General features: G+C 48.2%; 1 protein-coding gene across 1 annotated transcript in view; it reads right to left on the bottom strand.

Moving 5' to 3' along the window:
- CDON (cell adhesion associated, oncogene regulated) overlaps positions 1 to 25,314 on the bottom strand; it is a 59,931-nt gene that overhangs the window by 20,672 nt on the left and 13,945 nt on the right. The window contains exons 2-10 of the mRNA XM_058041194.1: positions 18,796 to 18,932; positions 16,513 to 16,785; positions 14,904 to 15,050; positions 14,476 to 14,619; positions 13,459 to 13,746; positions 12,357 to 12,626; positions 11,125 to 11,454; positions 5,020 to 5,312; positions 621 to 795 (exon numbers count right to left, since the gene is read on the bottom strand). Coding sequence (XP_057897177.1) covers positions 621 to 795; positions 5,020 to 5,312; positions 11,125 to 11,454; positions 12,357 to 12,626; positions 13,459 to 13,746; positions 14,476 to 14,619; positions 14,904 to 15,050; positions 16,513 to 16,785; positions 18,796 to 18,871 — 1,996 coding nt within the window. The 5' untranslated portion in view covers positions 18,872 to 18,932. The remainder of the gene's footprint in view (positions 1 to 620; positions 796 to 5,019; positions 5,313 to 11,124; positions 11,455 to 12,356; positions 12,627 to 13,458; positions 13,747 to 14,475; positions 14,620 to 14,903; positions 15,051 to 16,512; positions 16,786 to 18,795; positions 18,933 to 25,314) is intronic.

The following is a 25,314-nucleotide window of genomic DNA, read 5'->3' as shown; positions in this document are numbered from 1 at the left end:
TCACCACCCTCCCAGGGAAGGATTTATTCCAAGTATCCCATCTAACCCTACCCTCTGTCACTTAAAAGCCATTCTTGGACAGTAGTACAAAAAATATCTACTTGTTTGTGTGCTAAAGAGCACAGGCAGCAGCGTCCAAGCTTGGAAGAAAAAAACGCTCTGATTAGGAATGTTGTGCTTGTTGCTGTCTGCACACAACTATCAGAACAGCTGGCTTGTGGTCAGCAGAGACTGTCACTGAGGTGTCTGCAAAGCAAACCAGGAACAGCTTTGTTGACACATGAAAATTCAGTGGTGCAGAGTTTCTTCTGTGATTAAAAATCTCAACAACGACAGACTACTCCTGACTTTGCTCCTTAAAGCAAGAGAAACCTCACAGCACAAATCTTAACAATCACCCCAAAAATAATATTATCGAGCTTTTAATAACCTCTACTTACCAACAGCCTCACACTCAAGGAAGTTTGCCCTCCAGCAATTTCAGCTATTAGAGGCTGTTCTTTAGCAAATAAATTGCAGAATATTTCACATGTGGCTTAGCAGATGCCATTAAAGGACTGATGTCATTAAACAAATGTCTCTGGAAGGCCAGGACACAGGGCACATTGTGCTGCACCTACCCTTGCTGGTGCGGAACGTCAGCATGGCCGGCTGGCCCTCGCCCGCGGCGCTCCTGGCCACCATCAGCACCTCGTACAGGCTGGAGGGCTCCAGCTCGGTGAGGCGCAGCTCGTGCTCGCTGCCGGGCACCCGCACCGTGTGCCAGCCGCCCGCCGCGCTCACGCCGTCCTCCAGCTGCACGCGGGGGAACAAGGGAAACTGTCAGCATGGTGTGCACAGAACTGGGCACCGCTCACACCCTGCATCATGCTCCAAAGCACCTCTGCTCCTCCCCAAAACTGCTTTCCTGCATTCACCTATGGTTTGTCTCCAGCTGCACACAGGGGAACAAGGGAAACTGTCAGCATGGTGTGCACAGAACTGGGCACTGCTCACACCCCACATGGCACCCCAAAGCACCTCTGCTCCTCACCAAAACTGCTTTCCTGCATTCACCTATGGTTTGTCTCCAGCTGCACACAGGAGAAACTGTCACAGCATGCTTGGAACTGGCGGCTGCTCACACCCCGAATCACACCCCAAAGCACCTCTGCCCCTCACCAAAACTGCTTTCCTGCATTTACCTACACTTTGTCTCCTGCTGCTCACTAGGGAGAAACTGTCACAGCATGGCGTGCTCAGAATTGGGCACTGCTCACACCCTGCATCGTGCCCCAAAGCACCTCTGCTCCTCACCAAAACTGCTTTCCTGCATTTACCTATGGTTTGTCTTCAGCTGCACACAGGGGAACAAGGGAAACTGTCAGCATGGTGTGCTCGGAACTGGGCACTGCTCACACCCTGCATTGCATCCCAAAGCACCTCTGCTCCTACTGCTGTTCTCCTACATTTACCTATGGTTTGTCTCCAGCTGCACACAGAAGAAACTGTCAGCACGGTGTGCTTGGAACTGGGCACTGCTCACATCTCGAATTGCCCCCCAACGTGCCTCTGCCCCTCACCAAAACTCCTGCTGTTCTACATTTACCTATGCTTAGTCTCCAGCTGCACACAGGAGAAACTGTCAGCACGGTGTGCTTGGAACTGGGGGCTGCTCACACCCCAAACTGCACCGCAAAGCACCTCTGCTCCTCACCTAAACTGCTTTCTTACATTCACCTACAGTTTGTTTCCAGCTGCACATAGGAGAAACTGTCACAGCATGCTTGGAACTGGGGACTGCTCACAGCCCACACTGCACCCCAAAGCAACTCTGCTCCTCACCAAAATTCCTGCTGTTCTACATTTACCTATGGTTTGTCTCCAGCTGCGCACAGGAGAAACTGTCAGCACGGTGTGCTCGGAACTGGGGACTGCTCACACCCTGCATTGCACCCCAAAGCACCTCTGCTCCTACTGCTGTTCTCCTACATTTACCTATGGTTTGTCTCCAGCTGCACACAGGAGAAACTGTCAGCATGATGTGTACAGAACTCGGCACTGCTCACACTCCGAATCACACCCCAAAGCACCTCTGCTCCTCATCAAAACTGCTTTCCTGCATTCACCTATGGTTTGTCTCCAGCTGCTCACTAGGGAGAAACTGTCACAGCATGCTTGGAGCTGGCGGCTGCTCACACCCCACATGGCACCCCAAAGCACCTGTGCTCCTCACCAAAACTGCTGCTGTTCTCCATTTACCTATGGTTTGTCTCTAGTTGCTCAAAAAGGAGAAACTGTCACGGCATGCTTGGAATTGGGGACTACTCACACCCTGTACTGCACCCCAAAGCACCTCTGCTCCTCACCAAAACTGCTTTCCTGCATTCACCTATGGTTTGTCTCCAGCTGCACACAGGAGAAACTGTGAGCATGGCACACTCAGAACTGGGGACTGCTCACACCCCAAAGCACCTCTGCCCCTTGTCAAAACTCCTGTCCTACATTCACCTATGGTTTGTCTCCAAGTGCCTCTACTACAAATCAGCAGCTTTGCAGCCATTTTCTCCTCTCGGAATAAGCACCATAACACTCCTTGGATAAACTTATTTCCCCTCTCCACGCACATACACAGAGTTGGTTTTTGACTGGTTTTTTTTCATTTTCACTTGTGGCTAAAACTACTTTCCAAGCCTTCAGTCAGCCTTCAGCTGATTGCTACTAAAGGGCTGGACCCAATACCCCCTGTACTTGCCCAGTTTCCCCTAAACTTCAGCATTTAAAAATATTTACTGGCTAAAATGGGCAACAAAACGTATGTCTTAGTTAAGGGTGGCAAAAAGTCAGCAGGGATATCAAAGATTTGGGTTTACCAATGCATGTTTCTTTTTTTTTAAAAGCAGAAACACTTTTTAACTTAGCAGTGAAAAATCAGCTCCGTTAAAGAAAAGAAAGACTTTCTGGGTAGTCTCTTAATGCTTGACCTTTGCAGGAAAACATTACCCCAAATCCCAAAGGAAAAGACAAAGATTCCATCAAAAATAAACTACTAAACAATATAAGACTTTAATAAAACATTGGAGGCAGATCTAAACGCCGTGGATTATCAAAGGTTATGCCAGAGGTCTTTGTTCAACTATTTTCTTCTACAGCAGCCACTCCAGGGCTTTTATTCCCCCAATTTTTTTTTCCTCTATTAAAAGAGGGAAATCAATAAAATAATTTAATGACACAAAGAGAGTACCACCCTAAAAACAGGATAAATTCAGTGCCGAGAAATGCATGAGTGAGCACATTTAATGTGGAAAGGATTGGTGTGAGAGAAGGGAGAGCGTCAAAAAGGTCAAAAAAGCATTCAGAGCTTCCAGGGCTTATGTGAACCAACTGCCTTTGATGAGAAATTATCACCAACAAACTCTGGCACTTGGTTTTCAGGAACCAACAGGTCAAAACTCTAAGCATTCCCTCCAGGCTAAGACAAGATCAGGATGTAGGGGATTAAAAAGCTTATGAAAAATAAATCCAACAGCTTTGCCACGCAGAAAACTGGTTTGCTTGGAAGAACAGACGCAGGCATTGCTTGGTTCTGATTTTAGAATCACAGAACCTCCTGAGTTCAAAGTGGCCCACAAGGATCACAGAGTCCAATTCCTGGCTCTGCACAAGAGACCCCAGGAATCCCACCATGTGATATTAAGGAAAAGAGCTTGGTGCTGTCACACCATTTTTAATGCCATAGTAGGTACTGCCCTGCAAATTTCAGTTCACTTTCATATTTGATAACTTCAGTTTAATTAAGTCCTTTTGGGACCCAGAGCAGCAAACTCAGTGATGCACTAAGGTAAAACTCAGCTTCCCTTCTGCTCTCACACACAGATTCAAGCTGGCTCACATTTAAATGCATTTTTAACCTCACTGATTCTGCACACAACACGTCCTGGAGCCCCATTCTCCATAACGACACTGTAAAGAACAGAAAAGCTTGGATAAATCTCACTTTTAAAACTAGACAGAGCAGTGTATTGGTGACAATGTCAGCCATCCCTCAAACAAGCTGTGTGAGCACAGGAATACTGTGCTTCAGCTGTGTGCGTGACATTGTGCTTCAGACACTGTGTTCTGCCTGGCCTGAGCCCATGTCCTGGTTCACAGCAATGTGGAGACAGATAAGCATACCAAACCTCTCCCTTGGAGAGACGTCCCTTGAGTGGGCTGTGACAAGATCATCTCAACCCTCCTGCACTGAGGAACCCTCCTCGGTCATGGCAAGTTCCCAGCACACTTTGGATCCCATGTAGATTCTTTATAACTCATTGGTTTTTCCCCTTTTGTACCACCCCACTTTTCCCCATAAAATCCCCTGCTTCTGCCCTGTTCAGGAGGGAGCTGTCACCCCTGGCTTCCTTCACAGGGTTGCTGGAATAAAGGAACTCTGTGGAACTGCTACACGGAGCTCCTGTCTCTTTATCCCTGTATTGGCCTGGGGACACCTTGCAAGGCAGAGCTGAAATCACTGCAAAGAGCTGAAATGACTGCTGAGAGCTGAAATCACTGCTAAGAGGTGAAATCAGCACCGCTAAGAGCTGAAATCACTGCTAAGAGGTGAAATCAGCGCTAAGAGCTGAAATCACTGCTAAGAGGTGAAATCACTGCTAAGAGCTGAAATCACTGCTAAGAGCTGAAATCCCTGCTAAGAGGTGAAATCCCTGCTAAGAGGTGAAATCAGCGCTAAGAGGTGAAATCAGCGCTAAGAGCTGAAATCACTCAGAGCTGAAATCCCGGCTAAGAGGTGCAATCCCTGCTAAGAGGTGAAATCCCTGCTAAGAGCTGAGCTGCCTGCCCCTTGCTGAGGTTACCCAGTGGCTGAAGGACTGCCTGAGACCCCTAGAAACTGTCTCCTGCAGGAGCTCTCTCTGGGAAGGTTGCAGTGTCCAGCTTGAGCCATCAGCCACCACAACCCACCAGCCCTGGTGTTCCTTATGAAACCCACAGCACCACGGTGCATCCCCGCACGGGGCTGGGCAGGGCTGGGCACGGTACCTTGCGGTATTTGACAAAGTAGGCGTTGATGGGCAGGCCCCCAGCGCGGCCTGGCCGCCACACCAGGCTGTAGGAGTCGGGCTTGGGCGTCTGTGGGGGGCTCAGGATGATGGGAGCCTCGGGCGGCGCCGCGGCGCTCGACGCCTTCTCCATCGCGGCCGCGTCCACAGGAGATTTTGTCGGAGGCGAGCTTGAAAATGCCATTTCTGCACCAAAATCGCCGCCGCTCTCGTCGCTCTGGGCAAGCTCCAGAGGAGCTGTTTCTCCTGCTCTCGTGCCAGCTGCTGAAGGAACTGCAAAGGGAGGGTCTGGTTACATCCTCACCATGACGTACGTTCGCCCCGCGCCGAGGGGATGCTAAATCATTTCAGAGTGACATTTCCAAACAAGCCCTGCTGCAAAACGCCAGGTCCAGAGGTGCCCACACAGGTCTGAGCCTAGTGCCAAGCTGCGGCCTGGGTGTTTTTTCAGGGCACAGCAGTGGGGTTCGGTTTGTTTTGTTTGGTTTGGTGTTTTTTTTCACAGTAGCAAAGAGAGAAAACCTGAAACTCAAGGTCTACAGGCACAGTTTGACCGTATCTCCACTAAATTAAGTCATGGCAATGCATGCTAAAAGAAATAAATAAGTATATAGCTAAATTTGTGAGACAAATCGAGTAATTTGTATGTCGTTGTACAAGGAACTTTTCATGGCCTGCACTGGCATGCACACAAGAGGACATTCTCCTACCCCAGTTTCTGAGGTTTTAGCTGTAATTTAGAGAAGCTTTGAAAGCTGTACAACTCAACTACTTCATTTGAAAATTTATGCTGAGAATAAACTCAGTTTACAGGAAGATCTATATGCAATTTAATACCAATGCCTTTCAAGAAATCCTTCGCCAGCCTCCTCCGTCCTATTTACTTTTGCTGGTATGAAAAAGAAATCTATATAGTATCAGTACTCTAAAAGAGGCCACAAGACAAAAAAAAAAAAAAAAAGCCCTGTTTGGCTGATGCAGGGCTCGTCAGAATTCCAGGCAGGAAAATGGTGGCAGGTTGGACATGTGAGATAATCCAGGACAAGAAAACATCAGTACTTAAAGCAAGAAGGTTTGGGAAGCAGCACAGCTCCTCAAGTCTGCACACGGCAGCAGTGGGACAGCCAGATGTTCGGAGCCCTGTCCGTCCTTTCAGATTTGTGTAGGTTTATGTTACGTGCCGGGGTCTGGAAGGGGAAGGGAATGAAGGGAACTTGGTTTACAAAACAAACAAATTCCTTGGTAATGTAAAGCCTAGGCAGTGTTAGCCTGGCTGACTCAGATTCCTTCAAACCTCCATTAAAATACCAGCAGCAAGTGTGGCTGCTATTTTTGGCCACTTTTTAAAAAGCTGGGAAGGAAAGTTCTCTTTTCAAATTGAAGACATGCTCTCGGCAAGCATTCCTTGTTTGTTTCTTCTCATTTATTTAGCAATGCCACAAAATTCAGAGACAGGAAGAAGGCAACAACGTGGGGAGGATGTCCCCAAAGCCCAGATGGTCCTAAAATGCCAGACACTCCCAGAACAATCCCCGAGTGAAAGGGTATCTCTGCTGTCAGTGGAGCAGCGGGAAGGGCGTGATATTGGAAACAAATGGGAGGAGGTGGAAGGCCCTCAGCGCTGTGGTGGACCCTGAGGATGTGGGTGGGCATGGTTTGGTGCCTGCTGGCACTGGGGAATGGACTCTTGGAGTGGAGGATGAGTTGTGGTTTCAGCTGGTGACAGCAGACCCACAGCCAGCGCTGCGTTTATTGCTGCAGGAGGGGAGTCGTCAACAACTGCTGGGTTTGTTGTATTTTTGCTTTGGAAAACAAGCCCCGGGTAACAATTCCCATTGAGTAATTCACATCAAAGCTCTTTCTGCAAACTTTCTGGTATAATTACTACCCATATAACCCAGCACATCAGCCTTCTCTCTGCTGCTGTGTCATTATGCAACTTTTTTTGGCTGTTGCTCTCAGTGCCATCCCTTCCTCCTTAGCCATGGAGATTTTTCTTCCTCAGCTTCCCAATCCCACTGGAAACACCAGCAGCACTGAGCTGAGTCAGGCCAAAGGCTGCATGCACCCAAAATCCGGATCCCACCAGCAAGTGGAGAAGGACTGAATGACCCAAATTTGGGCATTAAAAGAACTGTATTCATAGAATCTTAGAATGATTTGGATTGGAAGGGACCTTAAAGGCCATTGAGGTCCCCTGCCATGGCCAGGGACACCTTCCACTATCTCAAGCTGCTCCAAGCCCTGTCCAACCTGGCCTTGGACACTCCCAGGGATGGGGCAGCCACAGCTGCTCTGTGGCCTCACCACCCTCACAGGGAGGAATTTCTTCCCAATATCCCATCTAACCCTGCCCTCTGGCAGTGTGAAGCCATTCCCCCTCCTTCTGTCACTCCAGGCCCTTGTACAAAAACCCTCTCCAGCTCTCTTAGGCATGGGAAGGGGGTCTAGAATCTCCCCAGATCCTTCTCTTGGGATGAACCATGCCAACTCTCTCAGCCTGGCTCCAACTCACACATTCCATAATACCCAATAGTGGACTGCCCACTCTTGTTTCTCCCCTTCAGCCTCATTTTGAAGGGGAAGAGCTCTCACTTTTCCAGCCTCTCCTCCTGCAGAAACCTTTCCCCACCTCCTGTGTTTCACAGCACCTTTGCTTGTTCTCCTGCTCCCTCCTGACCAGGGCACAGCCAGCAGCTCTGGGTTTTATCTCTGCTGTGCAAACAGGTCACATTCCCAGGCACTTCCTCCCTGCTCCTTTCACAGCCAGAGGATCCTCCCTCTTTCCAAGCTCTCCAAACACCTCAGCACAGGCTGGGGAAGCCCTCTGAAAACCTGAACACAGCACATCACTGAGGTCACTCACACCTGGCACGTGTTTCAAATCACATTAGGACTTCTCAGAGCTTCTCTAAGGTTTCTGTAGGAGCAATTCAGCCTGTTTATCCCTGAAACACCCACCTGTGTATACTAAATGCTCCTTCTGTTTTTCACTCCCTCTCCTGCTACTCAAACTGCCTGCAGTGTATTTTTCTCCTTCATTTCTATTAGATGAAGTTATTTTGGAGATTTAACCTTGTGCTCAGTAGCTCTGGGAAGCTCCTGCAACTGTCTAAAAAAGACCCAAAAAAAGGGAGGGCCGTGGGTACAGGATCCTGAGGCATCATTTTACATTTTGGTGGTTTCTCACTATGATGGCAGCTGAAGTTGTCCTGCCCACTGTTAGACCATGCAATGAATCACAGCCTGGAACAGATCCAGCAGAATTAAAAAAAAAGATATATTTTTCAGCCAAATGGGCTCTCTTACTGTGTGCTGGGACAAGGCAAATTACAGGACCAGGTATTGAAGCTGAGAGGTGTTTAAGCTGATCCTTCTGCTGAAGCAATGGAATCCCAGCTGAAGTCATTCAGGTGCTTCGGAAGCGTTACCTGGCAGGAATTCTTCATTAAACAGCTGAGTGTCTGAGCATGTCTTTGGCATGGCTGGGAGCTGCTCTAAACCCCTAACAGCTCCCAGAAAGTCCTCAGAGACTTTTATATCAAAACCAAATGCCTTAACCACCCTCTGCACCATAATCACCAGCCAGTACAACGTATTAGAAACCGATAAAAGTTAATAAACAAAGCATTAAAATGGAACTCACTGCCATAAAATTCTGAGGCAAAGCACTGGGATTTTTCTCTTTAACACAGGCTGAATTCTGGGATGATATTTAGTTTCGTTTTTCCACTCAGCAAGGTCCAAAAATAACTGATTTATAAAACTACATGATGGGATCACTTTCTTGAGGTTTCTTCTTTCTTTTTTTCCCCTAAGTGAACATTTAAGCATCTTTTTATGTTATTTACAGGAGTTTTAAACTCTAACCAAAGAACTTTAAATACGGGGCCACATATTAAATCCCACTAACCTGAAATCTCCCTGGCATTCAACTGAATTAACTGAGGCAAGGTGCTGAAAGAGCTGAGAAACTTAAGTAACTTCATGTAACTAAAAATCTGAATCTGGGTTCTTGTGAAGGGAACTTGGGAGAGTTCAAACCTGTTATTAATGTCACATAATATTCCAATGTGAGGAAAGGCTCTTTCCCATTTTGCTTTAATGTAAGTACTGTCTTTTCCTAGTAGCAATTTAAAAAAATAAATAAAAAATACCACCTTTGTGGGAAATGCACTTGTAGAAAATTCTCAAAACCTGACAGAAGGCTGACATAGTATGTATCTGTATGTAAACACTGAGACAAGAAATGTTGACTTAAAAATGCTATGGAATGGGACAGATATTGCTGAGAGAGAAATGGAAATAGAAACAAGTTTTGAAGGATGGTTTTGTAGAAAAGACTCGATACTTTGGAGAAACAGAGATATAGAAACAGAGAAATAGAACTATGAAAGATGTATTGTATAAGGACCTACGAGGGGTAATTTTAGATGATTGGCTTTAAGGCAGGAAAAGCTTTTCATCCCCTCAGCTGCCCCATCTCTGAGTCAGAAAAGGGCTTAGTCTGACACACCCTCAGATAGTTTTTTTCACACAGAAGATGCTAAGCCCATGCAATGCACACAGCATTCCTCCTTTGCCTGAGGTGGGATGGAGGAACTGCTCCATGAAGACAACTAAGACATCTCTGCTTCCTTCCCCTGAGACTCCACCCCACCCGCCTGCCACGCATTTGTTATTCTGAGGCATTTCTTATCCTGAGGCATTTCTTATCCTGAGACATTTCTCATCCAAATCAGGGAGCCAAGAGGGAAGGTAGGGGCAGTAACTGACCGACAGTGAGGAAGGCAGGGGCAGTAACTAACAGACAGTGAGGAGGGCAGGGGCAGTAACTAACGGACAGTGAGGAAGGCAGGGGCAGTAACTAACGGACAGTGAGGAAGGCAGGGGCAGTAACTAACAGACAGTGAGGAAGGCAGGGGCAGTAACTCACCGACAGTGAGGAAGGCAGGGGCAGGGGCAGTAACTCACCGACAGTGAGGAAGGCAGGGGCAGGGGCTGTAACTAACGGACAGTGAGGAAGGCAGGGGCAGTAACTGACAGTGAGGAAGGCAGGGGCAGTAACTCACCGACAGTGAGGAAGGCAGGGGCAGTAACTCACCGACAGTGAGGAAGGCAGGGGCAGTAACTCACCGAGAGTGAGGAAGGCAGGGGCAGTAACTAACGGACAGTGAGGAAGGCAGGGGCTGTAACTCACCGAGAGTGAGGAAGGCAGGGGCAGTAACTCACCGACAGTGAGGAAGGCAGGGGCAGTAACTCACCGAGAGTGAGGAAGGCAGGGGCAGTAACTCACCGACAGTGAGGAAGGCAGGGGCAGTAACTCACCGACAGTGAGGAAGGCAGGGGCAGGGGCAGTAACTCACCGACAGTGAGGAAGGCAGGGGCAGTAACTGACAGTGAGGAAGGCAGGGGCAGGGGCAGTAACTCACCGACAGTGAGGAAGGCAGGGGCAGTAACTAACCAACAGTGAGGAAGCAGGGGCAGTAACTCACCGACAGTGAGGAAGGCAGGGGCAGTAACTCACTGACAGTGAGGAAGGCAGGGGCAGTAACTCACCGACAGTGAGGAAGGCAGGGGCAGTAACTCACCGAGAGTGAGGAAGGCAGGGGCAGTAACTCACCGACAGTGAGGAAGGCAGGGGCAGGGGCAGTAACTCACCGACAGTGAGGAAGGCAGGGGCAGTAACTGACAGTGAGGAAGGCAGGGGCAGTAACTCACTGACAGTGAGGAAGGCAGGGGCAGGGGCAGTAACTCACCGACAGTAGGAAGGCAGGGGCAGTAACTCACCTACAGTGAGGAAGGCAGGGGCAGTAACTCACCGAGAGTGAGGAAGGCAGGGGCAGTAACTGACCGACAGTGAGGAAGGCAGGGGCAGTAACTCACCGACAGTGAGGAAGGCAGGGGCAGTAACTGACAGTGAGGAAGGCAGGGGCAGTAACTCACTGACAGTGAGGAGGGCAGGGGCAGGGGCAGTAACTCACCGACAGTAGGAAGGCAGGGGCAGTAACTCACCGACAGTGAGGAAGGCAGGGGCAGTAACTCACCGACAGTGAGGAAGGCAGGGGCAGGGGCAGTAACTCACCGACAGTGAGGAAGGCAGTGGCCAGGGCAGAGCCGTGCTCGTTGCTGGCCTCGCAGCGGAGCCGCCCGGCGCGCTCAGCACTGACGTTCCGCAGGCGCAGGGAGCCCCAGCCCGCCCGGGGCGCCGAGGGGCACCGGGGCTCTGGCCCTGCTGGGGGAGGGCTCTGTGCTCCAGGGGGGAGCCCCTGGCTGATCTCGAGGCCTCTGCTGTCGTACCAGCGGATCACAGGAGTGGGCAGGCCTGTGGCGTTGCAGGACAGGGTCACATCACCACCGGCCACCACGGTGGTGTTGGCTGGGGAGGAGATGATGATGGGGACGGAGTCTTTGCCTGGGGGGAAACACAACCAAAGCATGAATTCAGCTAAGGGATATGACACTTAATGCCAGAACACGTCAATACAATTTAAAACATCACATGTGGCTCTTTCTAACCATTTTAACCACTATTTCTTCTCTAGACTTCCCTTCCAAACTGAAGAGATCAGCACAGACTCCACCTTAGAGAAGGCTGATAAAAACCTACACTCAAACTGTGCTTTAAATTCTCTAAATGACGAAGACTTGACTGTCAGTGAGGAACACAGCGCAGGCAAGACTGGCTTAGTCCACTCCACACACACAGAGGCCACGAAATCTCTGCTCAGCCAGGCTCTGAACAGCTCACACCAACCATTACTGGTCCAGAGAAGGTTCAAAGCTTCAGCTATGCACGACAGGGAGAGAATGGGGACATCAATAGTCTTGCCAGCATCCTTGTGCCAGCAGAAATGAACTTCTCTGGGTATTAGAAGGTATCTTAGAGACAAAAGGGATCAAAAACACTGCTGGAACCTGATCCTGCCAATCTGATAGAGGGGAAGCGTGCATTAACCCCAAACCTGATGATTGTTGTGTAAACTTGATTATGGAACAGGCTTAACTTCTCAGCAGCCAATACTACTAAGAGTACCAGCTCACCCAGCACAACAGGATCCTGATTCCATTTAAGAATAAATCCCATCAAGTCCAATCATAAGCTGATTTGATTGCAGCTGATAATCCAGGTTTTAAGTATCAAGTAGCCACACTACCCCAGAAATCCCTGCATCTCTTAAAGTCCAGCTGAAAGCACCTTCTTTGTAAGATTAGTGGTCAGAAACAAATTAATACATAATCTAGGGGGAAAAAATACCACAAAGCTTAAAGTATAAATGCTTAATGTGAGTTCTCAAGGGTTGCTAGTGCTCCTACCTGGCTGGACACGGAGTCTCCCCGTGGACTGCACAAACCCAATCCCATTGTTTCCCACACACTGGTACAAGCCAGCATCCCCCAGGGTGACCCCGCAGATGCTCAGGTGGTTTCCTGTGAGGAGATGCCGTGGGGAGGGCCGGAGAGGAGCCGCGTTGTGGAGCCAGGTGAGGGCGGGAGCGGGGCTGCCCCCGGCCTCGCACCACAAATGGACGCTCGCCCCCGCAGCCACGGTCTGGTCCTGCAGCCCTCTGGAGAGTGAGGCAGGCTCTGCAAAGGGAAACGACTCTGCATAAATGACCTGGGCTAAGTCCTGAAAAAACTGCTGTGAAACATTACACGGGCTTATCACATCCAAAGGCTGAACAAGTACCACAGGCTGCACAGCCCGAAGCTGGTTTTCCCATACATGGGCTTATTTGAATGGGTTCTCCCTTTTATTTCAACAGCCACATGTTTGCAGTAATCTTGTAAATAAAAGACTTCTATTTTCAAAACAATTAATTAGTGACATCCCCCAAGAAGAGGTGTGTGGTGCGTCAACACCCTGTTTTCTGAGTAACTCAAACACACACATTTTAAAACCCAAACAAAATCTGTCACAAATGCAGAAAAACTCAAATACTAGGAAAATCTGCTACAATGGAAAGGGGAGGTGAGGAATAACTAGCAGCCAAACAAAAGAGGCCAAATATATTATTATGTTTCTTTTGCCTTTGTTGATGTTCTCATCCACACATATCACCTTCTCTCACCAGTTTTTGTTCACATAGAACCTCAAAAGAAGCAAATCTGGTCCCTGGCACATTACTGACACTGGCACTCTGTAGGAAAATAAATGGATCAGTTCTTTCCTTGGAGTTTGTTATCCTTCACTATTTCATTATTTCAGACTGCAAATGGCTTGAAGAGATAAATAATTACGGATTTTAACTTGGGAGAAATTATGGGATACAGTCATTATAAAGAGATCTGTATTCTTTATTTTAATATGCTTAAGGCTGAGCAAGAATGCAAGGCTGTTTGGAAGCAGATGCCAAAACTAGCAGGTATACGAAGGGTATGTTTGTTGCCTGGATGTGAAAATATCTTTAATTCTTACCAAGGACAGTAAGCGAATAGTTAACATATTTCACTGCTCCGGAGTCACCTCCCACCAGGCAGGAGTAATTCCCAGCATCGGATGGCTCCAGCCTGTCGGTGACCAGGTGGGAGTGCAGCAGCCTCCACCTGCCCGTCCTCAGCGCGTCCCGGCCGTCCTTCAGCCAGCGGATGGGGGCTGCAGCTGCCCTGCTGACCACACACTCCAGGGTCAGGGCGCTGTGCTGGGGCACTGCCAGGCTCTGGGCAGCCAGCGGGTGAAGGATGTGGGAGCCACCTGAAGAAGGGCCTGCAGGAAAGGAGATGAATTGTGGAATAGAATCACAGAATGGCTTGGGCTTCTGGACACCTTCCACTAGACTGGGTTGTTCCAAGCCCTGTCCATCCTGGCCTTGAACACTTCCAGGGACGGGACAGCCACAGCTTCTCTTGGCAGAGAGACTCACAGGGCCTTGTCACCCTCACAGGGTCCAATATCTAATCTAAACCTACTCTCCATCAGTGCCATTCCCCCTGTTCTGTCACTCCAGGCCCTCTCTCTCAATTTTTCTTGTAGGCTCCCTTCAGGTCACAATTAGGAAGGTCATAATTATGTCACCCCTAAACCTTCTATTTTACAGGCTGAACTATCCCAATTCTCTCAGCTTTTCCTTGCAGGAGAAACCAACCAAGTTTTTAAATCCCACCCCATTCTCTGTCCTCCTCCATGTCTTTCAAACACTGCACTTGGGACTGAGCACAAGATTGTAACACTGTCTCCCAGAAGTCCTGCTCCAAAAGAGATTTGGAGACAGAAGTATTAGCAGTATTCCCTTTCCAAAGGTGACTGCCTGGGATTTGAAAAGCAGTCATGGTGCTCCTCCACAGTGAGGGAAAATAAGAACTGAATGTGCAAAAAATGCAGGGGAGATCTTGCATACCACAGTGTTGGAGGTACTGATAGGCCCTTGCTAAAAGAGGGATGTTATTTATTCTCTTTGAGCTGTATTAATTCTGGAAAGCTGAACTGAATACTCACGTGTGACTCTGAGCTTCCGTGAAGTGAGTTCTACTCTGAGGTCATGAGTAACTGGGTTGTATGCTGCACACCTGTAGGATCCTTTGTCTTCTAAAGATACATTCAAAATTTGCAGGTTTCCAGATGGAAGAATTAGGTAGTTGTCTGAACAAGAGGGGAAGGTGAAAAGAGGATTAAATTTAGTTTTGCTTCAAAAGATGTCTTTCTTTTTTGTAATTTTTAAAATTAATTTGTCAGCTATAGCTATTTATTCTAAATACAGAATCAAAAAGAAATCCCCATGCAAAGGAGACTCATTTATAAGGGTAGGTTTAGATAAAGTAATTTGCACAAGAAGTTTTGCAAGTTTCCAGAGTTTTTTCCTTTAGATTCAAATTAAAAACTCCAGGCAAACTTTTGTTATACTTCTATTGCACAAAACACCTCACCTGTTGATTGTTCCAGCCACTTCCCCCGCACTTGGAAGCGAACCTGTGCTTTGGGGTGACTTTCTGGCACCTTGCACCTGATGAGAGCTGTGCCTCCTTCCTCTGCTTCAACAACAGCTGTCCCCAAAGCATCAAAGTCACCTAAACCTGGAGAGAATTGGAACAGGGTAAGAGCAGCCACGGCGTGGGAGAGGGGAAGGGCAGCAAGCTCAGTGTTTGTGTTCACAATACAGTTGGTTTCATGCTGATTATCTTCTCTGCTGCAGCTTTTGGACATTCACATCAACAGCCCTGGTCTATCCTGCAGCCCCTAACACCATAAACCCTCCTTAACCACTTCCTTACTACAAAAAGCTTTTACCTGGGAACAGTGAAGAGAAAAAATAATTTCTATATCCCCCTCAACTGATCCCAGAAAAGCCAGCAGAGACACTGGAAAGGCTGCAGGACTCCTCACACACTCTGCGGGCACTACAGAAGACAATTCACACTGACAGCAGGAAACCTGTCCATAAAAACATGGAATTGTCTTTCTGGGATGATAATGAGGCAGGCAGAGAGCTCCCAGCACCTTCCTGTGTGCTGCCAAAACCTCCAAGGCAGGAGGGAAGTGTGAAAGCTGCTCTTCTACTCCCTCCATGTTCAAACTTCTTTGAGGCTGTGAAGTTTTCTTATGCTGGCCACCCTTGGAGCTCTCTTGAGAGGGACTGGCCATGGGTCAGTACTTTACCAAAACACTTATAAGAGATTTTCCTCCCAAGGGGATTTTGGACATGCTCCATAGATGAGGTACCCTTCCAGAGAAATCACTCAAACCATGCTTGACAAAGACCTGATTCAGACAGCCCACAGATCCCAGGCAGACAAACCACACTCAGGCAGGAATATTGTACTCCCATTCTCAGCACTGCACTGTCCTTTCCCTGTGGAAGACATTGCCCTTCCTCTTCCAAATCCCTGGAGGTCACACAATTTACAGATCAAGCATCAAGGCAAAGACTGATCAGAAGAACCAGTGCAAGTGAGAGAAGGGAAGCTGTCCCTAAGAGGTGAGAAGACTGTCCCCACCTGAAGAACATCAATACTGGTTTGATCAAATAAAATGAAAATCTGCAGCTCCCACTTATTTCCCAGGCAACAATTTCCACAGATTTCTCCTCAACTCTTACACTTCTACAATGGTGTAGCAGCTCAGCTGCTCCTTCAACATCCTTTGTGAAGGGAAGCATTTGGGAATCTTGTCTTTTCAGGCCAATTCATGGAAATGAATTATTATTTCATTGAATAACATTTGTGTTTGCTGAAGGAGACCCTTGAGATCCTTCAACTCAAAGTGAGGCTGACACCAACACTAAATCCATCAGGTATGGTTTGGTGTAGCTGAGGCTTTAAAAGCCTCCAAGGATGGGTATCCACAAGCTTTCTGAGGAATCTGCTCCAGGGCTGCATCACCTGACAGGTCTCAGATGATGTAATTTAAACAAAAGGCAAGAAGTGTACAATCCATCATATTGTCCCAGAACATTTTGATCTAAAAGTCAAAGGACAAGCCATACAAGCCAGCTGAGGACTGGCAGGGAGCAAAGAACAGGAATGCAGATGAACTTACTGGCCATGGACACGGTGGCCGGCCGGCTCAGCACGGCGCCCACGCCGCTGCTCGCCACGCACTGGTAGCGCCCGCACGTTTCTGGGCTCAGGGACACGATTGTCAAAGATCCTGCCTGCATCTCCACCTCTCCCACCCTGCTCTTCAGAGGCTCCCCATTGAACAGCCAGGAAATGTGAGCTGAGGAGGGCTCGGCAGAGCAGCGGAGCTGGACGGGCTCACCAGACTTCTGGACGGTAGATGAGGGCTCAGAAATAAAACGGGGAGTTAGATCTAAAAGGAAAAATATGCATATATTGAGTTAGAGACCAGAATTTTGCATGGACACAGGTGATCAGGTTAACAATGTGTTGACTGGAAGGAAAGACTCACCATATAAAGGGACTCTAAACTCTGAGTGATACTCAAGCAAGTGTTGCCTTTTCCTTGGCAAGAGGAACTCAGGAGAGATTCCTGCTCACTCTAAAGCGCTGGGAAAACATCAAGATTCAAACCCCACAAAGGGATAACAACAATGAAATGGACGTAGGTGCAGTAAGGGGGAGGTACATCCCCAAGTGTGCACAAGGCACTGGTGTCACAAAAATTGCGATCCCAGTGGATTTATCCAGAGGAAAACAGCAGCGATCACCTGAAGAGATGGAGCACAGGAACATGCAGCTGTAGCTGATCTGTCCCATATGAAGCAGGCCCGGACGTGACTTGTAAAATGCTAGAAATGGCAGGAGCCTGCCAGGTATTTACACAGAACCGTCTCCGAGTCTGCAGAACTAATTAAAAATAGCCGGATAAAAAAAAGCTGGACGAACAGCAAAGGCTCTTGCTAATTCCAAATACATGGACTTCATCAGGACAAGGATGATGAATTGGGCATCCATTATCTTTACTGAGTAAAGATGAACAGAAACAGGAAGAGCTGCTAATAAATAAAAGGTTCAATTCCACAGAACTTGGTTATGAGAATCCATTTATTTGCCAAAAGAAAATTCCTGCTTGTTGGAAGAGATTTTTTCCTATCCTGGCCAATGAAACATTGGGAAGTATTTCCATTTGTTTTCTATTGAATTCTCCACTAAAGATTTTGCATGAAGGAAGCAAGAGAAAAGGCAATTAACACCAGTAATATTTAATTGGTTAGTAATATAAATTAGGAGAAAAAACTAAATTAAAAATAGACACATTGGCAGGGAAAAACAACTTCTATTTCATAAAGGATCTTAAGGAATTCCAGATAGTACGGGTCAAGATGATATTAAATGACATCCAAGTCAGAGACAGTTTTCTTATAGGTGGGGCCCTGGGTTCATGCTTTTCTTCTCAAGTCAGTCCATCCCAGCTCTGGTTATGAGTTTCAGATGAGAGACTGCACATTTTTAACTGAACCATAAACTATCTGCATAAACATAAAATAAAACTGGAAATTAAAGTGTGGCTTCACTTAACAAAAAAAGATGAAATCCATAAAAATGGTATCCAAGCATTTCGCAGGACTCCAGATGTCCATTTTTAGCTTTTAATTAGAAAACTGTTTTTCCTATTAGTTCAGTTTGAATTTCCAGGGATAAGAGGGAAGCACTGACCTTTCAGCTTGCCTTCCACCAATTATTATGAAATCATACTGCTACTTTCATCTTCGCCCCTGCCCTCACTTCTGACACCAACGCTGCACTTCGCGTAAAAGGCAAAATTGGTAGCAGTGACCCTGCAGCTGGAATTTATCTCCTATGACTGCTTGAAAAATAAAATTTATCCCATTTGCTCATAACGATTGGCTATGAAGTGCTAAAAGTAGTAAAAGCTTCTTTTTTGTGTGGTTACGTTAAGACAAGCTGACTACACAGAGCAGATGTGTCAATTAAAACCATGCCTCTTCTTTTTTTTGACACCAGAGCTGTTCCAACTGCAGCCACGCATCAGCTTTCGGATTTCAAAGGGCTGATTCCCCTCTCCCCCTGAAAATCCAAACCCCTCCCAACCCCTGGGAACACGAGATGCACTGCGTGCAGCAGAACCGGCGTCCAGCTGAATCCATGGAGATCCCAAGGAACAAGCCCTCATATCCCAGAGTTTTCCATGTTCTGGTGCTTGTCCAGAGCCAAGTTTTCACAGCAAAGTCATACTGAGTGTAAGGCTGTGTTTCAGTGCTCTATGCTTCCTTAAAGCAGCTTATTGACAATATCCAGTAAAGTTGGCCACTTTGAAATGCACTCCCAAGTGTTGTTTGTTCCAAAGTTGGAGCTCAACCCCAAAAACTCCAAGTCCCCAGCTTGGGGGAGGCCTTACCTGTGCTGGTGACAGTGACCAGGCTGGTGGCAGCAATGAGGAGCAGTGCCTGGAAGCACCCAGGGGCTGGATGCATAGCGCCAGATTATCCAAATTGAAAGCCCAAAGCTCCAGACTAAGACGAGGCACGGAAACAGCTACAAAACAAACAGGCACATGTCTACTGTGAGCTTCAGGAGTTTGTCTTTTAACTCTCTTACAACAAAGTGTTTGGGGTTTAAAGAAAAAAAAAAAAAAAGTACAACCAGGAAACAGCTAATATTCTTTGCAATATAGAAACCATCTGTAAAAGTGAGTTAGAGCTGAACTTCACTGTGGTTCCAAGTACTATTCTTAATGTAAGAGTTTTTCCACAGCTGGGGCATGAGGCATCCGCATTGAACCGCTCTGCCTTGATAAATTAGACTCCGTTCCACCCAGAGGAGCTGGAGTCCAAAGTAAACAGCTTATCTATTGGAGATAATATTGTTTGCAAACAATAATCATTTGACCATCTATCATCAGGCCGCACTTGTTTTACAAGTTTCTATGAATCTACTGCCACGATACTGCTACCGCTCTCAATTGCTCTAAACCTGCTCACTGAAACCTGTCATCTGCTGGCTGCTTCTGCTGGGCTTTGCAGGCAAACCATAGCAATGAAAAAGCACCGATATTAGTCTCATTCTCATTTATGTTCCCACAAAAAAATGGTGCTTTCTCCTATATCTTTTGTGGCATGCATTATATCCACTTTTATCTCCACGGCTCCTTCTAGAGAGGGCAGTCCTTTCCTTGGCCATATCACACTCGACCATTCAGCTATGTGAGATCTCACTTTCATCATCAAAAATAAAAAATACATCATTAAACCAGCAAAACACAAACTAAGTATGATCCCAGAGGTCGTTTCCAACCTAAATCACTCTACAATAAATTGTTAAACCAGCAAGATAAAAACTAAATCATGGAACCAGCAACAGAACCTGCCCGAGGTGAGTCTCAGGAATGGGGTTTCTGACACTCTGGGTCTCAATCAAACACTGGTTTCTCCAAGAAAACAATAAATCCACAGCTGTCATTCATGTAAATGTCCAATTGGCCTTGTGTAATGCCATGATGGATAAGATCTGAGCTCATTTAGCACAGTTACTTCATTTATCAGCCCAGCCATACAATTCCACTGCTGATAACACTCAACATAGACTTTAAACATCTCATCTATCAGCTGTGTATATAAACATGTATCCAACACACACACAATAACTGGGAGTTTTACTGTTTTACTCAGCACAGAAACAAGTGCAGCAATACACATGCTTGGTAGGAATAAGTCCCAGTTTATTGAGTGTTCATAGAGCCAATTGCTTTCCAAGCTGGATCCAGATATCAACAGCAAAATTATTCCAGTGGTTTATTTAAAAATAACCATATTTTATCATCACAGCATCACTGTAAAGTATATATGTAAATGAAGCATCAGGAAAAGCCTCCAATCATAACTAAATAATCACTCTGGATTTTATGGAGCTGTTTGCCCACAAACTGCACTCTGGGTTACACTGACAGCTTGAGAGGGCAGCAAGAAGCGCTGTCGAGTTCTGCTCCCGTTTCTGGGCAGTTTTATCTGATCCGCCAAATTTATTTCAGCTGTTGGGAAGACCCAGCGATCCCGTGGCCCAGGCTGGTTCCCAAGGCAAGCTGGGGCTGTTCTGGGAAGCCACAGATGGCAGAAGAGCCCAGCTGTGCGAAGGGGTTGGTTTATTTGAATTCTCCCTCGGTTCAAGGGCAGGAGCGCCGCTCCACCAGCGCACGCAGAGGACAAAGTAAACACCCAGAGAACTTGTTAACATCAAACACTTTGCTGAAGAGGGCTGGGGGCAATGTTGCTTTTTGCCAAATCTTCCCTCCACTATTTATTTATCAAAAGCAATGAAACGTATATTCTGGGTCAACTTTAACCCCAGCACATGGAGCTACTGGGTTATTTTGCAGCTGTCTTTTTAAACAAGGCCAGCTCATTATCTTTAACTAAACTTTATCTTCGGAGATCTACTTTATCCAGGCTCTGATTTCCCTCTGTTTATCTTTCTCCTTACATGTTCCTCGCTGCCAGTGTCAACAGCTACTCCTCTTTTGACCTACCAGTTTGGCTTTTGCAGGCTTGTGGAGTGGTAAGATCAACTGCAAAGCACTGAGTACACAGAGCGAGCCACAAAGACCAAAGTTCTCTGACTGGGGGAAATAAAGGAAAAATATTGTCTTTAACTGGAGTAGGATTGTTCAGCAACAACACTTGGGCATCTGAATGAAGCTTCTCAACTTCTGCTTCTGAAGGGATGGCAGAAACATCTTGCTCACTGGTAGATCTGGGAACACAGGGTGAAGATAAGACCCAGCCACACAACCTAACCCAAAAATGCTTCTTTCTTTTTCTTCTGCAGATGGTGACACTACAGAAGCCCCTTGTTAAAAACAGAGAAGAGGGCAAGACCACAGCTCATAGCTTTTGGTCTTTAGAAATCCCAGGGAGAAACTCTGCCTCTAATATTGTATTTAAAAAAGCCCTAGGGATGGAAAAACATGACTCTTCCCCTTTGCTATATTTTCAATAACCCTGATAGGTTATTTTGACAGCTAATTTGGGACATTTTGACAGCAAACACCAGTCACTGGGGTCCTTTTGGGATCTGAAAGAGGAGCATCTTTGTTAGGTGTGACTCCATTTTAGTGTCCTAGACTACAGGATGAGCTCTGTTTAGAACAACTCTTCATTGTTCCTAGATTGGAAGGATGTACCTCCATCACTTGTGGATCAAATAGTCAGAATTATTTTGAAGTAAGAGGTGTCAGTGTTTAGTAAGAGGTGTCACTGTCTGAGCATTTTAAACTAAAAGAGGAGTTATTAATATAAATAATATTCAAGGTTGAATAGAGACAGGCATGGTTTCCATGGATCAGGAAAATGTGCATTTCACTTTCACTGGCCATTTCTCCAGCCCAGCAGAAAGACACAGCACGGCAAAGGCCACATTTCTCCTACTTCCACCCAGACCTCTTCACCTAAAGTCATCCTCCAGTTATCTTCATGCAGCACTTGACCTCCTGGTCAGCTCTGAAGTATGTTATTGCTCATGGATCAAGGGAAACAAGGAAGATAACAGACCTGTGTCAGAGGGAGGTCATCCCGACCATTCCAACGGATGCCTGCCCCAGGAAGCATCCTGCACACACAGGGGCACCCAGAAACCTGTGCCTGCTACTTCTGCACATAATTAGTAAGATGAAGCATTTCTGCACGACACACTCTAGCTGTGTGCCTCGTTTGTCACAGAGGACAAGTCCTTTTATGAAAGGAACCCCTCAGCACAGAGCTGTGGGCACAGGAGTCCAGCAGCTCCCAGTTTCAGCCCCACAACCTCTGGAATGCTGTGCACAGGCAGGAAAATAAACTATCACCTCTAACTGCAAACAGAGGGGAGGGCACAGTTCAACAGTGGTTTCCCAGCACGGGAGCAGGGCTGTCCCCAACACCAGAATGGCACAACAGCCTGGCACACAGCTGGCATGGCCTGGAGACCTCACCAGGATGGCCATGGGTCACCCTGGACCAGAGAGCAGCCTGTGGGCTCACTGAAGCACCCTACTGAGGCACAGGCAGCAGAGCAGCCGGGATTTCTGCAGCCCTGGCAGCGACCCTCCTGTCCCTTCCCAAAGCTTCATGTTTGTCGCTGCTTCTCCATAAACCAGTGGTCCTCAATGTACAGCTCCCAGGCCTGGTCTGGCACTGTAACTTAGCCCTCACCTCCAAATTAACTCACTCCTACCCAAGTTTAACCTCCACACACTCTAGAAGATGACAAAATGCTGTTTGCCAGGCATTCCCATGGTGCCAAGCTCCTGTGTCCTTCCAAACACAGCTGAGATCCTGCCCCACTTATTTACTGGACCGTGAACTTCTCTCCACCCTCGCAGCTGAGGGCAGAGTCACTATGAAAAGAGCATTATCTCATCCCCATTTTGGTTCAGCTCCCTGAATCATCTTCCTGCCATCTCAGACCAGCTGGCAGGACACCACCAGGACCTCCCTTCCCAAAAGCCACCACCCCACCTCGATGCGTTGATGCACTCCTGCTCCATCACTCCCCGCTCCAACACTCTCCCAACCTTCACTGAGCTGTTCCACGAGGAGCAGCTAAATGAGGAAGGGTTTCTGCACTACCCAAACGTTCCAGGTCCTATAAATGTTGGGTAGAGCAGAAGGAGGAGGAGGAGGAGGAAGGAAACAGCATGCTCGGGAACAGAGGGAGTTATTCAGGTTGCCCACTCCGCCTCCAGGAGCTGACAGCCTTTGCTAAGAAGCCCAAGGAGGAAAAAGTGACTGAGCCTCGGGGACGGCTCTGCCCACCAGCTGCACTGTGACAGCCCTCTGCAGTGTACCAGCTTTGGATACACACATTTCCCATTTTTTCTAAACAGCATCAACTCAAAATTGATTTATCCCACCTCACTTTATAGTGCCATATGTGATTTAACACCCAAAGCTCAGCAAATTGGGTTTTTTCCCCCCTAGGTCATTTATTAGAATTAGCAAGAAAAATTTCATTTTAACTTGTTATCAGTACGACAAACCCCACAAATTTTCAAACCACCTAAATTTAGAGCAAATGAATCCCCTTGAATTAAGTAAAATACTCTGGCTTCAGCGTGAGCAAGCTGAGTTAGATCATTAAATCTCACACCAAGACACCTTAAAAAAAAAAAAAAAAAAAAAAAAAAAAAAAAAAGAAAAAAAGGAGGTATTGAAGCCTGTGGCATTCCAAGAGAAAGCAATCAGACATTCCTGCCGCTCGGCTCCTCAGTGATCTCCAGAGCCTTTGATCACTGACTGTCTTCATGCTGTCCTCCTGGGGTCTGGCGAAATGAGTGTAACAGCTGGCACATAGACTTCATTAGCTTTCGGGGCTGGGAGGAGCGGGCTGCAGCCCCGCAGCCACCGGCAGCCACCGGCAGCCTGCCCGCGGCTTCGGAGGGGAACCCGCGCGGGTTATCCCGGGCACTGCGGGGCCGGGACAGCCCGGGGGGCGCAAAGGTGACAGGGCTGGGACAGCCCGGTGGTGCCACACAGGTGACGGGGCCGGGACAGCCCGGTGGTGCCACAAAGGTGATGGGGATGGGACAGCCCCGTGGTGCCACACAGGTGATGAGGCTGGGACAGCCCGGTGGTGCCACAAAGGTGACGGAGCTGGGACAGCCCGGTGGGGCTGCAGAGGTGACAGGGTGACAGGGCCGGGACAGCCCGGGGGGGCGCAAAGGTGACAGGGCTGGGACAGCTCGGTGGTGCCACAAAGGTGATGGGGATGGGACAGCCCCGTGGTGCCGTACAGGTGATGGGGCTGGGACAGCCCCGTGGTGCCACAAAGGTGACGGAGCTGGGACAGCCCGGTGGGGCTGCAAAGGTGACAGGGTGACAGGGCCGGGACAGCCCGGGGGGGCGCAAAGGTGACAGGGCTGGGACAGCCCGGAGAGCTGCACAGGTGACAGGGCTGGGACAGCCAGGTGATGCTGCACGGGTGACGGGGCTGGGACATCCCGGCGGTACCGCGTAGGTGACAGCTCAGGTGACAGCGGAGCGCTCCAGAGATGGGACAGCCCGGCGGTACCACGCAGGTGACAGTGGAGCGTTCCGGGGCTGGGACAGCCCGGCAGTACCGCGCAGGTGACGGGGCCAGGACAGCCCAGTGGTGCTGTACAGGTGACAGCGGAGCACTCCAGAGATGGGACAGCCCGGCGGTACCACGCAGGTGACAGCGGAGCGCTCTGGGGATGGGACAGCCCGGTGCTGCTGCACAGGTGACAGCGGAGCGCTCCGGGGATGGGACAGCCCAGGAGGGGATGGTACCACGCAGGTGACAGCGGAGGCTCCGCACCCACCGCTGCCCGCGGGATGCGACAGACGCGCCCCTAATGCCAACCCGCGCGGCTCCGAGCGCCAAAAGGCAACGAAGCCTCATTTTTATGAATGCCTAATGACCACTCAATCATTAACATCAACCTTTAAAAAGCAAATGCAGCACCTACAGTGTTCATTACCCTCCCCCTCCCCCCCTTTCAGGGTCTCAATCGAGTCAGTCAAGCGTGCAAACCGATCCTGTCGCCAGCAAAAGCATTTCCTTTCACTGTGGTCAGCCAAAAGCAGGGGAAAAAAATGGAAGTGACTTGGAGTTATGGCACCAAAAAGGCCAGACAAGCAAGGAAATAATCAACTCCACATGAGCCACTTCGAGCCCATCACAATGAAAAGGGCCTACGACTAACCCCAGGAAAGGTCAGCGGGACTATGGGGGTCAGAAGCTGAAAAAGGCAATAGCGAGCAGCTGCCAGCTGCAATAAGAATCAATGTGTTCCTAATTACACTCCGAAGAGAAGGCTCGAGCGCCGGGAAACGCCGGGCTGTAATCACAGCTTGGGCAGAAAACATTCAAGTGCTCCCGTTTTACCCCTCTCCACCTCGAGCACTGGAGCTGCAGTTTGTGTGCT

This window comes from Melospiza georgiana, chromosome 27 (genome assembly GCF_028018845.1).
Source record: "Melospiza georgiana isolate bMelGeo1 chromosome 27, bMelGeo1.pri, whole genome shotgun sequence".
Classification (NCBI taxonomy): domain Eukaryota; kingdom Metazoa; phylum Chordata; class Aves; order Passeriformes; family Passerellidae; genus Melospiza; species Melospiza georgiana.
Note: the sequence above shows the minus strand (reverse complement) of the source record. Positions and strands in the feature narration are given on the sequence as shown.